The sequence below is a fragment of the Chrysoperla carnea genome, chromosome X (genome assembly GCF_905475395.1).
Source record: "Chrysoperla carnea chromosome X, inChrCarn1.1, whole genome shotgun sequence".
Lineage (NCBI taxonomy): Eukaryota > Metazoa > Arthropoda > Insecta > Neuroptera > Chrysopidae > Chrysoperla > Chrysoperla carnea.
In genome coordinates this window covers 36,810,776-36,829,558 of record NC_058342.1, presented here as the reverse complement: position 1 = coordinate 36,829,558, position 18,783 = coordinate 36,810,776, and the positions used below count along the sequence as shown (strand labels likewise).

The 18,783-nt window shown below is 31.4% G+C and overlaps 1 protein-coding gene across 2 annotated transcripts; it reads right to left on the bottom strand.

Annotated features, from left to right (window-relative positions):
* Positions 1-403: 403 nt before the first annotated feature.
* LOC123302258 (slo-interacting protein 1) lies at positions 404-17,184 on the bottom strand. 2 transcript variants are annotated; one of them, XM_044885116.1, is made up of 7 exons: positions 17,131-17,184; positions 15,107-15,210; positions 11,304-12,113; positions 3,974-4,533; positions 3,350-3,658; positions 2,580-3,273; positions 404-2,172 (listed from the first exon to the last, which is right to left on the bottom strand). In XM_044885116.1, exons 2-7 carry the CDS (start codon positions 15,134-15,136, stop codon positions 1,618-1,620), a joined length of 2,958 nt encoding a protein of 985 aa, XP_044741051.1. In that variant the 5' UTR covers positions 15,137-15,210; positions 17,131-17,184; the 3' UTR covers positions 404-1,617. The 2 variants fall into 2 exon arrangements, with proteins under 2 accessions (XP_044741051.1, XP_044741050.1); XM_044885115.1 differs by lacking the exon at positions 17,131-17,184 and adding an exon at positions 15,736-15,787.
* Positions 17,185-18,783: the final 1,599 nt, after the last annotated feature.

Here is an 18,783-nt window from a genome sequence, read left to right as displayed (position 1 = left end):
ACGCTCATGGTTTTGAAAATTTTCCTGAACTCTTATCCAACGTTTCCTCTTCTTTCAATCAAAATCGACGTCCTCGTCAAGATCCATGTTTTCTGTTTGAAATACTCGTTTCAAAGACAAGAGGAGTTTCAATTCTGGGAGGGGTTAGAATGGGAGGGGTTTTGACCGCTAAAACCCCTCCCTTGCGCATGGGCCTGGCCTACAGAATTTTACTTTCCTGGTCTACAGAATTTTTCTGTATATGACTTACCTTTGAAGAAAGACCTTTTTAAAGGGTGAATGACTGACGACTTCTGGGATATACTGTGGATATAAATAGGTTAGGTTAGGTAAGTAAATAAAATAACAAGAATCGTTTTAAAATGTGACATATTTTTATATAAAAATTATTATTTTTTGGCACAATAAATTGACTCACTTAACAATGAACAATGAACACTAACAATAACGTTGATTGATAACCACAAACGTAGTGTACACTGTACACTGTACAGGGTTGCCAGTAGATTCTTTTATATCTTTTTTATTCTGAATCAAATCTTATTATTTCGAAACAAATTTTATTACATAATACCTAGGTTATGTTCCAATATACGCTGAGACCAAATACCTCTAAAACGCCAGTGCTTGTAGTACAAAAATGGCGGTGATTCATGACCTTGGTATGACCTGGTAGTCTATATCGGAACGATTTTCTCACCAGAAAGAGGCTCCCAGTGTTTATCGAAACACAGCCGTAATTATTGATTTCACTAGGGAACAGGGGTTTGACAACCAGAATAGATGTCATATATTTTTGTTGCACTACCCTCATCTTTCACACACCAAGTCATCAAAGTTTTGGGACAAGTCTAATTTCAGTTTTATTTAATGTTTTATAATTTCGCTAGAATTGACCTATTAGATTATTCAAAATATTACGAATCAAGTTTTTTTGTAATTATTTTATCAAGTTAAATTATTTACAGATGTTTTAAGGCTAAAAATATGGGTAATGATCAAAGAAGACGCATTTCTTGTTACATGGGACTTTCGAAAGTCCCAAATTGGATGAAAAGTAAACAAAAGAAAATGCCTTTTGCAGTTCCTATGTTGTGGCGAGAGCCTCCGATCATGTAAATGCTATTTTTGAAAGTTAAATGACTCTGTATATTCGAGAAGAATAAGTGAAGAATAACATGTGCGAACAATAGAAATAAGATACCAAAGACGATGGGATCCAGCTATGATGGCAGATTTTTATGGGTTCCTTGTCGAAGGTTCATTGTCGCACAAAAGACAAAAGAAAAGTCAATAATCAAATAAGATCTGTTTCTTTTAGCTCAAAATACTCTATAATAGTTCTCTAGAAAATTTTAAATTAATGCTCGGCGTTACAGATATTTTCCGTGAAAAATGTTTGTAGCGCCAGGTAATGTGTTAAATAAATTTAGCTACTGACGATGATTGCGTTGCAATTGAAATATCAATATTTAGCGACATATAAGTCTGTTATATGTTTTTTAATGGTATTTTTTATTTCGAGTATCGTGGTATTTATTTCAATAACTTCAATTAAATAGTATTACACTAAACTTTATCTATTTTAAGATGAAGTGAGTTGTGAGCTGTGAGCTGTTAGACAGTGGTCACGGACAATAGTCCAATCATTTTGGAATTACTATGAGTATTTGTGGCACCATTCACAATCATATCTTGGACAGTTTTAAAGTCGTACTCGTTATCCATCTGCAACGCCATCTTTGTTGTTGTTGTATCTTTATCTTTATCTTTATGAGACTTTTTTGATTTCAATGATTTTTTATTTTTGAGAGTGTGTTGAAGCTGCTGTGTCACTGTTGATGGAGATGATGTACAGTATGTGGTACATGTTGGTAGGAAGTCATTTGTACCAGTACTAGTACCAGTCCCAGTACCAATTCCAGTACCATCAGTATCAGTAACAGCAACCATTGGTTGTAGCTGCAGTTCATTTGGACTAGTACTGGTTTTTTGAATGTTATTTGCATTTAACATGATGCTTGTTGGTACAGATACAGATACAGGTACTGGTACTGGTTCTGGTACTGGAACACACTTAAAACATTTCTTACAACTATCAATTTTATTATTTTTATGTTCACGATCCAATATGTGTCGTCTACGTTCATCTTTTGTCCAATATCTTCCAATCTGCAATCAAAATCGAATTGATTTATTTTAATTGATTACAATCAAATTTTATAGGTTAAGTTTGGTAGCTTTCATTACCAAAACATTTGCTCTTAGACTACTAGCTACTAGTCTCCAAGAGCGTCGCCAGCCGATGGCAAATAGAGGTGCTTTGTGGAAAATGGGGAAAGAATGAAATGAAAACAGGCGTGGATCTAGAGTTAAATTGAAGGGGGGGGGGGCCAGATACACTAGAATCTGGATTGATACTGGTGAGAATCATCCGATAACTGAAATTTTGAATTCAGTAGACATCTCTAGAAGGGGGCAGCTACCCCTACCTGCGCCTCCTTGGCGACGCTCATGGTTGTCTCTAAATAGTGCAGACAAGACAAGTTGAAGTATAAATGTAATAAGTGTCAGTATACCTTGATTTCGGAACACGTATCATCTTCCGTACCCGGTGACGTAGTCAAATCCCCACCAGTACGTTCTTCAATGATTTCTTTGGTTCGATTACGTAATATACGATTACGTATTGGTCGTCTAGTAATATATCGTGTACCATTTGGTCGTCGTTTCACCTTCCATTCCATTTTTAACTCTTGATCGTTGGACGTAGAAGTAGAAACAGAAGCATGAGGTTCGGTTTGATGAAGGTCGAAGGTTTTGGTCGATCCACCAGGGAATGTGCAACTAGTCGTATTAGTACTAGAACGTTCTGATACTGCCACTGATACACCTGGTACTGGATCTTTTGTTTGTTGATTCAAAGCACGTCTAAACAGTTGCTGTTGCAATAAAATTGTTTGATGTAAATTCTCCATGTTTGTGTACATTGTGTCAGCTGATATTTGAACATTAGCATTAGCATTAGGTAAGGACTTGGAACCATGCATGAGACTTCTTTTTGCACTTGAATTTTTAGCTTTAAATTTAGGTGGATTTGTAGCGATACAATTGGTCTGCATTGACATCGGTATCATTGGTATAATGCCATGGTTATTTGTTGAATTCGATTGAATTAAACGTTGAGTCGAAGTCGAATTCGAATTCGAAGTAGAGGTAGAGTATCGATAATGTTGATTGTAGTGGCCAGATGAACATAATTGTAATATTGATCTATTTAAAATAAATTATTAAATAAAAATTAATTAATAATCGTAGATGGATCAATAATATATGTATTGTATTGTACCTGTTTTTATGATTACAGCCTAGTTTGCATGTTAAACTTGTAGTTTTAGCTGCAGTTGTAGACGTAGCTATTGAACTATGCTGGTTACTGTTTGAACAAGCTCCATCTATGTTGTAGCACTTAGCACAGGTATTATAAGCACTTGGTGAATTCTCATATAGAGTTGTTGTTGGTGTTGCTCGTACAGGTACACTTGGTGTTGGTAGTTGCAGCAAACCATTGTTATTAATATTATTGTAATTAGTATAAGTATTAGTATTTGTTGATATATTTTTATGTTTACTTCTTTTTTTCTTATCAACTGAAACACTATTCAAACAAAATAATTACTAATTAACTTCAATATTAAATTGCATGATATATAACATGCTGTATATGAAAAAAAGATGTTATACATGGTGTTCTGTTATTGAAACCAGAAAATTATACAAGTAAATTAAGCTTATCAAAACAAATGGAAAAGTTATTTACCAAATTTCGATCTGAGGCCTAAATCGGGAGATATGACTATGAGGAAAATAGAAAGATTTATAAATTCACAGACTTATCAAACTCATTAAATTAGTAAGTGTTATTTTAGAATATATAGGGAGATGTTAGATTAATAATAATAATATTAGGTACCTGGTTAGTGTACGTTGAACGATGATGTCTGAATCAGGATCGTATTCGTATTCGTAAGGTAATGAATAGATTGGTTCGTTTGCTTCAGATTCTTGTATTGTTTCATAAATATGTTCATAGTTCTCTGACTCGATCTTACTCTTACTCTTACTCCTAGTTCTAGTTTTAGTTCTAGTTCTATTTTTCTTCCTATTTCTGCTTCTAGGTCTCGTTCGTAGCTTTTGGTTTGCTTTGCTTGCTTTCGAAGAACTAATAATGTGTATGTTATGCATTCGATTATCTAATTCACTAATTTCTTTGTTGATACTTTGCACTTGTGTACGAATAAATGAGTTTGTTGCGTTCGTTGAGTCCTTTATTAAAATATTATGTGGGTCATCATTATCAATATGCTCGCGTTCAAATAAATATTTTTCGCTACCACAAACATTCTCTGCCAACCTACTACCCTCAACACTTGCACCTGCACTTGCATCTGCATCGATTGTTTCTATCGAATCGTCCGTGATGTTATCTTGACTTCTATCCATTTGTGGTTTTGTTTGTGGAACACTGTTCACCTAAATAACAATCAATTAAAACAAGTTAAAAGAAACAATTGACTGAGTTAATTGTAGAAATACGCCAGGCGCAGATCCAGCCTTCAAAAAAGGTGGTGGGCACAGGGGTGGCATCGGGTGGAAATCGGAAGGATATGCTACCCGATTTCGGTAAATGAATCCAATTTTTGACTCTTTTGGGTCAAAATTACCTTATCTACAAAGTTTTACCGAAATCGGAAAGGAAATTTTTTTTCTCGATTTTTTGAAATTTTTTTAAGGGGTACCCCTTTGAAAAAATCGAGAAAATCGAAAAAAAAAATTCATATCCGATTTCGATAAAACTCTGTTTATAAGGTAATTTTGACCCAAAAATTACAAAAATCCCATTCAATTGACAATTGGAGTAGTAGTTTTTGAGATATCACGAATTTTGCACTAATTTCAGGTGATATTTCAAAAACTGGTACTCTAATCGTCAAATGAATCCGATTTTTGTAATTTTTGGGTCAAAATTACCTTATCTACAAAGTTTTACCGAAATCGGAGAGGAAATTTTTTTTTCGATTTTACGAAATTTTTTTAAGGGGTACCCCTTTAAAAAAATCGAGAAAATCGAAAAAAAAAATTTATCTCGGATTTCGATAAAACTCTGTAGATAGGGTAATTTTGACCCAAAAATTACAAAAATCGGATTCATTTGGCGATCTGATTAGTAGTTTTTGAGATATCACGAATTTTGCAGTAATTTCAGGCCATAATATCTGTATAAACAATTAATTTGTTTATAACAAATTGCCTCAGCACTCTGAGCGATGAGTAAGTTGAAAATTCGGATTCAGCGTGTCAAAATACATCAAAATAACCTTCTTGTTCGGTATTACCTGTAAATACTAAACCGACTCAGCGCCTGCACTAATAGTGTAATATAGTGTTAATAAAAGTTATACAAAACTAGTAGCAATAGGTATTCTATACATGCTAGCACTTTATGTATATACTTTTGAGTCGTGGATATTTCAAATGATTTCTGTTCAGTTTTAGCTCAATCTCACCTAACATTCATTACACTTTCATGCTTAAGTAAGTACTTACCCAAACGTGGGTGGTATAATGAACATTCAATTAAAATATTATTATTATTTTAATTAGATCAAGTAATAAATAATATAAGTTAGTTAGCTAGTTAGTTAGTTTAGTTGTTGAACTAACTTCTGGTAAGTTGTTCTAGTTAAGAATGTTAAGATAGTTACCTACTTCCTGTAAATATAAGAAGGTAGGTAAGTAGATATGTTTAAAAACTTAAATAAATACGTACTATAGTCTGTAACGACCTGGTGATTCTTATTTCTTATTGATCGCCCATTAATGGGCGTGATATCAATAATGCAATGTTTACTCAAAATAATATTTGTTTTCTGTCAATAATATAATAAGAATATAAAAGGTCGGATAATTTGACCAAATCCAATTAAATCATTTTATACTTTTTTTTTAAATTTCTTCCATATTTCAATATTATTAAATGAAACCTTCTAAGACCTACTAATTATCGAATGATAGTCAGTGAATGAACAAGTTTATCACTTTTTGTCATATCCGTATCTCCCAAATTAGGCCTCTGATCCAAATTTGGAAAAGAGTTTTTTTGTTGCTCTTGATGAGCTTATTTTGGTAAGCTGGATTTCTGCAGTCAATAACAGAACACCCTGTATATAAGGGTATCCCGTCGTTTACTGGAGTTTTCGGGAAATTCGTTACATAATCTGAGGGTTTTGGGGGTCTCTGAACGGTTCTGGTGCTCTAACGAATCGAATGCAGACAACAGCATTGAAATCCGTTTAAACTGTTCAAACTTTTTGAACTTTGACTGTTTTTAGTATTTCATTTCCTCGACTAATTGAAAATAAATGAATAAGAAAGTTAAATGTATTGTTATAAAGTTGTAAGTATCTACCTACCTTCCTACCTACTTATCTACCTATAGTTATAGTTATAGTTATATAACTATATATTACAGTTAGTACGTAACTAACTATTTATTGATTTTTAAAACTAATAAATTAAAATTAAAATTATTATAGTTATTCACTTAGAACTCAGTCAATTAGTTAGGCAATCAATCATACATAGAATATGTTCCGATATACACTGTGACCACTGTAAGATATGACATTTATTCAGTATACAGTGAAGCCGTTCCTTTTTAGTTGAAGAATTTGCCCTATTTGTCAATTTGTAATAGGCTGAGTTTAAGGTTTAGGTTTCGGTTAAGAGTATAAGGGTTAGGTTTCGGTTAAATATCTTAAAAAATGTGACCCATTCCCCTATATGACTATGCAAATTTTCAAATCGATATTCCTATAAATGACGAAAGTGTGAGGGTGTCTTCATCTTAAATGCGACACACTGTATATGTATTTATACAAAAAACTACAGTGATACCCACCCGCTTCGCTGAAATAAAAATAAAGATTGCTCTCGCTTATTTACTTTCTATAACACTCGAAATAATGGTAAGGATTGTTTTACACAGGTAAAATATATGTATGGTTTTCTATTTTTTTAAATGTATAATAGTCATAATTATTCATTGAGTATATCAGAAAATATGGCCGTGAAATATATTGGCTATTTTTACAGAAATCTGTAATTTATGTTAATGTTAAATTAAATTAATTATTTTTTTTTAAATTAATATATCTTTATAAATTGTATCTCATGTGTTATTCTGATATATCAGCTATATTGCTGTACAGTTTCATTTAAAACCATTCGCTAGTTTTAGTTTGAAAGCGTAACAAACAAACAAACATGCTTACTTTCGCATTTATAATATATAGAGATATTAAGAAATTTGATGGCGTATATCTTGCTCTAAATTTTATAATGTATAATATAAATTTGAGTATGAGTAATAGAGAATAGACAAACTGTACAACTGTAGAGTAGACAAGTAAAAAAGAGGGGTGGGTTTAAGAGCAACTGTTTAGTAGTGACAGTGAGTGTGTAGTGAGACTCTCAGTTATATATGTAGTAGAACGTATTGATATTGATATTGATATAAATATTAAGAGCAGCAGCAGCGGTGAACAAAATTATCTTATATATTATTAATCTAGCAAGTTTTTTTATGTCCTATCCTTATCTTTCTTATTCCTTTATCAAATTCCATGATTCACTACTCATTTTCAAGTTGATTATGTCTAGGTTTGACGAAAACTTTTGATTTTTTCATCGCTGTCCTACGAAATTTATTGTTTGTTGTTTTTAACGGTAATTATGGCAATGGATTTCCCCACGGGTCGAACTAGTAATAATATATTTGAGTTAGATAGCTGAACTAGCAGTATTAGCAGCATAATAGTGGATGTGAACTGACTGTGACTGACACTACAAGTATTCACTAACATTTACAGTTCTACAGTCACATCCACTCCCACATACTATACAATATACATGATCAATTTGAGTAATAACATTGACATTAAATTTCTACACTGAAAAAAAAAAATTAAAATAATGAAACCTCATCCCGAAGTTAGTTAATCCATATGACGGTGGTTCAAATCCAACTCGAAGAAATCTAATTTTTGTAGTTGTGATAATCACATGAGTATTTTGTTATAATATTTATAAGTGGTAGAACCAATCAAAAAAAGATTGTTTAAAACTATGTTGCATTTTAAAACAATAATATTTGAAATTTGTTAGACAGTATGTTACTTTCATACAAATAACTCATGTGATTGTGTCAACTTCACCACTCAATCCCGTACGGTAGCCATATTTAATCTCCCGATGATGTTAATAAAAGAATCTCATATCAGTTGATATTAAGAATTTTTTTTTCAGTGTAGATAAGTGCTGATGCTGACTGGTTGAATGTGAATGTTGTAAGCAATCCATCAACATCGAATCCATCAACCACTTAGAATATCAACTTCAACTTTCAAGTTTCTATCTTTCTAGCTTTAGAGTATACCAGACCAGACTAGCTCTATTTGCTATATCTTGTTAATGTTATATCTATATCTATAATGAATGACTAGTCAGTCTGTCTATATAGTTTGACTATCAGGCTTGAAGAGCATAGAATATAGATATAGAACATAGACCGTAAAGCAGATAGACATGTTTTTTTTCGGAATTAGAATAGTACATGGGTGGTTAGTACATTGCTTTTAAAAATAAGTAAATTTGGTTTGGATTCAAGTTTTGTAAGTAATAATTGAATTTAAACTTTAAATAAATGTGTTAACATGTGCACTACAAACATGTGTATGCACTAAATCAAAGTTATTTAAAAATCATTAACTAGCCATTGAAATAAATACCACGATACTCGAAATAAAATTGTACTATGTCTCAACTCGAAGTCAACAAAAATTCATTTTTATATAAAGCATTAACTGTTTATCCTTTAAACTAGTATCTTATCTATTTATGTCTATATCTGTACCTCTATCACTACGTCATAATGACAACAACGTCATATGCTCTACGCCAACACTGTACACTGTAGAACGATTACAGATATATTAAGTGTAAGTATTCTAAATAGACTAGAAAGTTAAAACCTATTTCTGGTCCTACTTCAATCCATCTAGCAAGATTCATTCAGAATATAATAGAAATAGAAGTAGTTGGTTGTGCTTGTAGTTGTGGGTGGTGGGTGGTACTGTGCTGGTTAAGGTTGCTACCTGTTTGTGTGATGATGTTTTGTTAATGGTTTTAAGAAATCATATCTACATATCCTATATATATGGATAGATATAATATTTATACTTGTAAACATTCAACTACAAGTAATCTGGTTGCATTACGGACAATTTGACTGAACTGAATTGAATTGAACAATGAACACTGTATCTGCACTCACTCTTAGATCATATATTACTAGATTTGCCCATCGTGTACCAAGCTTAGATCATCTGTTACTTAGATAGGCCCAACGTGTACTATTAACATTTTTACTTCACAGAGAAGATTAACAAAGACAACAACACAATATTCAAACAGCTGATAGAGAAACATAATACCAGAGCATGGTATTCAATGCGCATGATCCTTTTGACTACTATTTGTTTAAATAATTCTGTGTTTAAGTTCTAAAAAATAATTAAATATTGTTTTATTTGCAAGGAATATTTTAAAGTAGACATAAATCACAGATTAAGTAAAGTTTAATTATTAAATGGCGATTATTATGTTGTAAATACACTCCAGGATATTATATTGTATATTAAGACATAAATAACCATGCTCTCTTATTTATTATCCTTCTTAATCATCTTTGAGAGGTGGTTCTCAGTCTGTTGCCATTTCCAGTAAGTACATTTTCAAAAAGGCTGCACTATTATTAACAAATAGATTATATATAACATAAGGGCTTAAAAGCATAGGAAACGGAATAAGTAAATTATTCGTTAGAAAAGAGATCGAAAAAGGTACCATCTTCCCTCTTTGTTAATATTTTGAACTATTGTATAATCACGTAGTATGTGTATTTCATAGAGGTAATATAAGATAGACGAAGACAGCCAGATGGGTACTTTTTTTTAGGTCTCTCTATATAACGATCAATCGTTTGGATGGCCACATTACGGTTCTATGTTGTTACTTCTACAACTATTAAAGATGACACCATTTTAAAATATGGATGTATATATAATACGTGTATAAATGTACATGCACAGAATAAATAGAAGAGATGTCATTTTCATTCAAGATATGTTCTGTAGTTTTAGCTGTACTGTAGTTATGTTTATGTTTATGTCTGTTTGATACTTATTATTCATAATTCACTGCTCACCCCTTGCTTTTCAATTTAACATTATATTTTGATTTACATAGTTTACTACAGCACTTTACTTTTATATCATCTTAAATATCATTACTTTAGCAAGCTTTTTTCTGTCCTAACCATATCTTCCTTTTTACTTTATCAAATTCCATGATTCATCACTCATTTTCAAACTTATTATGTCTAGGTTTGACGAAAAATATACTCACGATCTAAAAATGTACCGCTTAGGAAAAAACACGAAATTGGTTGTTTTTAGTCACGGGTATAGGATAGTCAATGATTACGATAACTACGGGAGCGGAATTCTGCGCGGGTCGAGCTAGTATTACTTATTTTACTATCTACTGCCTTTACATACTACATATACTACATATATATCAATCAATATGTCAGTTTAGTATGTGTAATGTTAAATGTATTGATTGATTGTGTTATGTGTGTTTTAAGTTACTGACTATCATTACCTTCTAATATTTATTTTGTTTATACAGGGTGATCTGTTATTGACTGCAGATCGTTGGCATGCAGAATAAGCTCATACAGACGAAGGGAAAACTTATTTACCAGTTTTGGATTTGAGGCCTACTTTGAGAGATAAATAACTAAAAAAATTAATATAATATAGTTACAGTTCACTTATTGAACTTCACAACCTTGTTTTCCCATGATGATCAAAATACGGGGAAAAATTTAGTTTCCTTTTTCTCAAAAACTATAAAAGATGGTGAGTTGAAAATTTTTAAATAGTTTCTTTGATCTTTCATACCAAACCTATTCGATAATATTTAGAGGGTTGGTTAAGGGAGTCAAATTTTGGGAGAAAATAAATTTATGGGTATAAGACTAACATGGGCGTCCCTCCCTTTGGCAACGCCCATGTTAGTCTTAGTGTTGTTGTGTGACAATGACAATAGCAAGACAATGTGGTTTGTCAAACGAAACAAGTGCAGATAGTGTAGATGTAGATGTTGATTAGACTTACCCCTAATTTAATATGGTAAAGGCAATCTTCAATATCATCCATCCAATTAAGTGCTGTAAGATGAGTTTGAGTTGACACAGACACAGACACAGACACAGGTTGTTCTACTGCTACTGCTACTGAAGTTGAAGTTGAAGCTGATAATATATTTTGTTTTGCTACGTTCTTGTAAGTGTTACGTTCATCCTCAGATTCATTATTTACACTTATTTGGCAGCAATTACAACCAATACATTTATTTACAATACATCCATTCTGATATAATAACAACTCTTCACTGTCACTGTCACTGGCACTGGCACCAGCACTAGTACTAGCACTGGCACTAGCACTAGCACTGTCACTCTCACTCCCACTCTCAACGCAGTCTGCTATTGCTACTCCATTACCTTTATCTACATCTGAGTCTGATTTATTTGTTCTGGCTAATCGATCATCGTCCACATCTACATTTACAAGCTGTACCGTGACCTGTTCTGATGTTGAAGTGGTCTGTTCTGCTTCTGGTTTCTCTGGTTCTGGTTCTGATCTGCTGGTTTTGATAATTGATTGATTTGTGTATATCGGTGTGATATCAGGTCCAACATTATTAAACGATGTTGAGCTCTCAAACTGATTTAAATTTTTATTGGAAATTGAGGAGGTTGTACTGGAACATGAAGATTGTTCAGATGAAGTTGGTACATCGCGTTGGTTCGAGTTCAATGAAGATACACGTCGAACCAATTCAACAATAATTGGCTCATCAGCAGCCATGAATTCTCGAACAGCATCTGCATGCGATGACGAGCTAACATCAGTCCCATTCACCTGCAAATATTATGAATAAGAAAAAAATCGAAAATGAGAAATTACCAACCGAGAACATCAGATACATCAGACTAGGTCACAAGACGAATCTAATGCCGAAAACCGCATTCAAATCCGACTTACTGCTCAAATTTTTCGACCTATTCCTTCGTTTCTTCGTCTAGTAGCTACCTAAGTATTGCTAATTAATGTGATAATGTAACAGATATTCTTACGTATTGTTAGTGTATTGTATTATAATTACTATTATAATATTACATCACTTATTTATTCACAGTTAAATAAAGTAAGTATTAGTAATGTTATGTAAGTAGATATATGATTGCATTGCAATGCAATAAATGAACAAAACTAAGTATACCTACTTGACAGTCATAGTAAGTATAGTGACACTACTCACTATGCTATCTTTATTTGAATCTATATTATATACTATATACAGTCAAACCTTAATAAGCGAACTGGGTAAGCAAGAAAATAAGTAAGAATACTTCTCAGGTCCTGGACTTTGATCTCTCAAAAACCTGTATAAGTGACAGTCGTTTTTCCTATCGTGACCTCTATAACAGAGAGTCTCTCTTGCCTGTACCTCTATGAGCGAAAATTCAACATTTGCTATGTATGACTCATTCTTTATTTTTCAGGAACTGCGTTGTTTTTTTGTTTTTGTAGTTCGAAGAAATCATATTCAACTGTATTAACTTATTTATCATGTTTTCTACAGTTTATAAACATCACTTGCAACGGAAGGTTCGTTACATACTCATGTTTATAACTAAATATTTTGAATATTATTAATAGACCTCTCTAAGTGAGACAGAACCTCTCATGTACCTCTATAACCTAGAAACTTGAATTAGTGAGACACCTCTATAAGCGAAGAAAAATCGCGGTCATTTAAACTCTCTCTTAGCTAGGTTTGACTGTACTGTACTGTACTATACTATACTATAAGTGGTATATACTACACCTATAGTATATACCACCTATCTACTTAAATCTAAATCTAAACTATCTACGTATGTATGTATGTAATAATAATAATACAAATACCTATTTAAGTACCTACTACCTATATCTATATCTACCTACCTAGTACCTACCTAACTAGCTGTTAGCTGTTATTAAATATTACACCATGTATATCTATCTACCTATTTACCTATCTACACAGTACATATACAAACACTTACATTATACATAGTGCATACATTATATACAGTATAGTATAAAGTGTATAAAATGTACAACATAAATAAGTAGGTAGATAGGTATCAGTGAACGGAAGGTTTCAGATAAATTTATTCTCCTCTCATAAATATATAAAACTCCCTGTACATCCTCAAAAATTTCAAAAACCCAAAATATAATTTTCTGGTATCAATAACAGAACACCCTGTATATAAATATATATACAAGGTGTTCTGTTATTGATAGTAGAAAATTATACTAGTAAATTAAGCTAATCAAGACAAATGGAAAAGCTCTTGACCAAATTTCGATCTGAGGTCTAATTCGCGGAGATGTAGCTATGGAAAAAAATAGAAAAATTCATTAAACAAAATAGGTGTCATTTAAGAATATAGAGGAGACTATCATGAAACAAAAATTTGATTGTAAATTGATTTAATTCGGTAGCGAATACTATAAATAATATTTTATTGCCGTTATTTATAAAGAAAACAAAATATAATAGATATTTCTCAAATTATTTCACCAATACAGAGATACTTAGATGTAAGAGGTTTCAAATTTTACATACGGGATTAAATTGTGTAATACATAACACATAAATGTCTTAGGATAATATACTCAAGGCTGTTCTATCAAAGTTGTTATGTTTTTCTATGACATTAAGTGTTATGTATTACACAATTTAACCCCCCCCCTCTCCCCGTACACCTCCCACATCTAAGTGTCTCTGTATTGTTGAAATAATTTGATAATTTGGGCATTATTATTAGATAGGTAGATCCGTAGATAGATAGATACCTATTAATATATAAAGCAGTTTATTTAAGAGTGTGTGTTCAACTTCAGTGTTGTGTTATGTGTTATATCAGTATATCACATAAAATCATTATAGTGCAATGATTCATAAGCAACAAATACAACTACATTTACAACTAGAAGTGTTTATAAGGGTGTGAAGTCTCACTTCACTTCACTTCACTTCATTGTACATTGTACACTGTAAACTGTAAACTGTAAAGTGTAAACTGTATACTTTACAGTTGAATGTACTCTATCTATAGCTTTAATGATATAGGCTATGTTGTGTACATACTGTATGTATAATAGTGATGTAACGAATACTCGCATTCGCATTCGTGAATATTTGCGTTTTTTTTAACATTCGCATTCGCAATCGCCTTTTCAAGAAATAATATTTACGTTTCTGACTTGATATTTTGCGTATGTTTTTCCAATTCATAAATTTTATCGAATATAGTGCTATTAACAACCGCTGAATATTCAAAAGAAATTGTGGAGCGTCTCCAAAACCTTTAAAGCGTTCTCTCTCTAAAATCTATGATCAGTCAGCTTCAGTTTCAAAGACAATACCTCTATAAGCTAAAAAACGAACTTTCCGTTGCAAGTGATGTTTATAAACTGTAGAAAACATGATAAATAAGTTAATTCAGTTAAATATGATTTCTTCGAACTACAAAAACAAAATAACACAGAATAAGAAAAAAAAACACACGCAGTTCCTAAAAAATAAAGAATGAGTCATACATAGCAAATGTTGAATTGTCTCTTACAGAGGTGCAGGCAAGAGAGATTCCCAGTTATAGAGGTCACGGTAGGAAAAACGACTGTCACTTATACAGATTTTTGTTTCTAACTTATAGAGGATTTTGAGAGATCAAAGTCCAGGAAATATTCTCACTTCTAGAGTTTTCTCGCTTACCCAATTCTCTCTTACTCACGTTTGACTGTAAATACATGAAAAATAAGAGTAAAAATTATTTGTTTAATTGTTATTTTACCTTCAATATTATAAAATCCATGCATTCCATTACGAATTAAAATAAGACCGTTGAATTGTTGACAGCTTAGAAATCACAAGTCACAGGACTCAAGTATAGTTCATCTAAACACACACAACAGTACAATTAAATACCTAGTTATTTATTTTTTAGTACCTAAACACAAAATTAATTTTATTTTGTTGTTTATAATTAATTATAATAATATAATAATATTATTCTTAGTCTCTCTTATAAGTCTATGGTACTGCATCTAAATGGTATATTATTATAAGTCTACGGTGCTTTAAGCATATTTACTTATTTTGAATTTAAAATTATTTGAAATCATGTAAACATATATTTTGTTAATTTCTATTTAAATGGGAAGTTATCAACTGTATTCAGATTACTTGTGAAATCATAAATAATTACTTGTAATAACTGACAGTTTATTTAAAAACTTCCTTCGAACCTAAAACGTATTGAATCCTAATACAGTTGATATCTTCCAATTTAAATAGAAATTTCCAAAATTTACAAATAATTTTCAACTCAAAATAAGTGAATATTCTCAAAGTACCGTAGACTTATAATAATGTAGATGCAATACCATAGACTTAAAGAATATTACATACTTAGTACTTGACTTAGTACTGCAGATTTAAAAACAAAACACAATGTTACTTATTAATGAATTTACGAAATATAAATGATGTGATTGAATGAATCGTATAAATAATTTAATTATATTTAATTTTTATTATTAAATAAACAATAAATACAAAGTTATTTTATATAAACATAATAAACACTAACACAAGATATTAGAGAAACAGAACACATGAACTAACACTATTTTTTTTTTTGTTGATAAAATGTAAACTTTTTATATTTAAATATGTGAAAACTGTACTTTTTAAGTTATATATATTTATATGTGTATGTAGTTTTGTTTTTGTATGTAGATGAGAATGCAATGCGTTTGTTTTGAATGGCTAAACTAAACTAAAGTGAAATAATCTAAAATAATAAATGTATAAGCACACAACAGTCAACACAGATGTTTAAATCAAACTACATGTACCTATCTATATATACATTGTACAGTGTGTCTGTGTTGCAACGCAACACATCGCATCGCAATACATTTAAGGTTAACACACCCTCATGTTTTTTATTCTTTAGAGGAATACCGATTTCAATGTTTGCACAGTCATACAAGAGGGTGATGGCTCATATTTTGTAAGATACTTAACCAAAATCTGAACTTAAAACTGTGTGTAGTGCGTACTACAAACTAACAAATAGGGGCGATTCTTAATATTTTGTTTCGCGTTAGATATATCGAAAAACATTATCAGAAAAAGTTATTAAGAATATTTTTCCCATTTTTAATTTTTATAACAAATATTCTTAACAACTTTTTCTTATAATGGTTTTTGCTACCTGTCCGTCTGTCTGTGGACACGATAACTCAAAAACGAAATGAGAAAAACGAACAACTTTTGTTTTAAACATTTTTTTTTTGTAAACATCACTGTTTACGCACTAGGGCGTAAATTTTATAGTATGTATTATATGGGACTATCAGTTATGTGTGTGGCTATCTAAGAGCGGATATCTTTCTTTACTTACATGACGTCAAAAACGATTGCGTCATCAACACTGTCTATACATGGTATTTCAACAATTAATACAGTCAATTATTTGTTTTCACTTGTTTAAAAGTAAAAAATTAATTTAATATCTGATCTGATTAATAATCTTCTCAATTTATTTGAATCTTTATCTTCATGAAGAAGGAGTTAAGAATCCTTGAGTAGTGTCTATGGCGCAAACATTCAAATTTGTATTCGTCTGAAGAATGAAAATATGGGGGTGTGTTTATCTTGAATGCGATGCGATGCGATGCGACATGCGACACGTATGAGTTGAGTATGTATTTAAATGTAATATGCATGTCAATTATCTTACATATGAATAAACTTTTAAATATATACTTTATATGTATATACATATAGTATAGTGTAGTAGGTATCTACTATATACTATACGAAACTCAACAATCTAAACTAAACTAAACTGAACTGAACTGAACAATCATCAACCAACGACCAACGACCAACGACACGACACGACATGAACTGAACAAGAATGAATAACATAACAAGAATTAATCTGAATCTGAATAAGTACACCAACGCCAACGCCGCGCCGTACTGTTAGCTGTTACTGTTACAAAGTTACAGTCTACTGTCAACTGTGTAGGGTAGTCTGTAGTCTGTAGTCTGTAGTTGTACACTATCTGTAGTTTAGTTTAGTCTAGTCTAGTCTGTACAGAACAAAGTAATGTATGACAATGAGAGTTTTATCGAAATCTGATATAAATTTTTAATTAAAAAAATTTCGTAAAATCGAAAAAAAAATTTCGTAAAATCGAAAAAAAAATTTCCTCTCCGATTTCAGTAAAACTTTGTTGATAAGGTAATTTTGACCCAAAAATTACAAAAATCGGGTTCATTTACCGACTGGAGTAGCAGTTTTTTAAATATCGCCTGATATTACCTCAAAATTCGTGATATCTCAAAAACTACGAATCCGATCACCAAATGAATCCGATTTTTATAATTTTTGAGTCAAAATTACCTTATCTACATAGTTTTATCGAAATCTGATATAAATTTTTTTTTTCGATTTTCTCGATTTTTTCAAAGGGGTACCCCTTAAAAAAATTTCGAAAAATCGAAAAAAAAAATTTTTGTCCGATTTTGGTAGAACTTTGTAGATAAGGTAATTTTAACCCATAAGATTCAAAAATTGGATGCGATTTCGGTAAAACTTTGAAGATAAGGTAATTTTGACCCGAAAGATTCAAGAATTGGATTCATTTGGTTTTCGGATATTAGTAGTTTTGAGATATCACGAGTTTTGCACTAATTTCAGGCGATATTTCAAAAACTGCTACCCCAATCGGTAAATGAATCCAATTTTTGAATTTTTTGAATCAAAATTACCTTATCCACAAAGTTTTACACTGACAGTCTTCTGTCTCATTCATCATATTGCATCCACTTACATCCGTTCTCTATGTATATAAACTCTTTGGTGCTGACTGCTGTGGCTGTGTGCTGCTATATTCAGAGTAGACACTAGACTGAGCGGTGAGAGTTGGTAGTAATAGAGAAGTATTGCTCATGTTTTGATTATAAACATAGGTAGGTAATAAATAAATGAATTTTATAAGTATGATAAATATTAAGTAGATACTACATAACTACATACAGATACAGTACAGTACATACATACTAACACTAACTAACTAATTAACTATTTAACTACATAATTATAATTGATAAATAATTAATAGTGAGTTGAGTTGAGTGATTACATTTGAACAGATCAGTTCATACAAATACAATACCTACCTATAATAAATAATACACCTACACCACTTGACTATACATTAACTAACATAAACATTTGGTAGGTTTAGTTTTTAGGTACATTTGATTTTGAACTAATGAGAAGGTAATGAATCCTTAATGTATAATACTTTCCTTACTGAAGTCTGTGTCAGTTAGTCCTACCCAAAGAGTATAGGATAGAGAAGAAGCAGGAATATAATTTTAAGTGACATCTGGATTCTGTGGTTATCAACTATTAAGTTTGTCGGTCTTTGCGGGTATGACTATTAA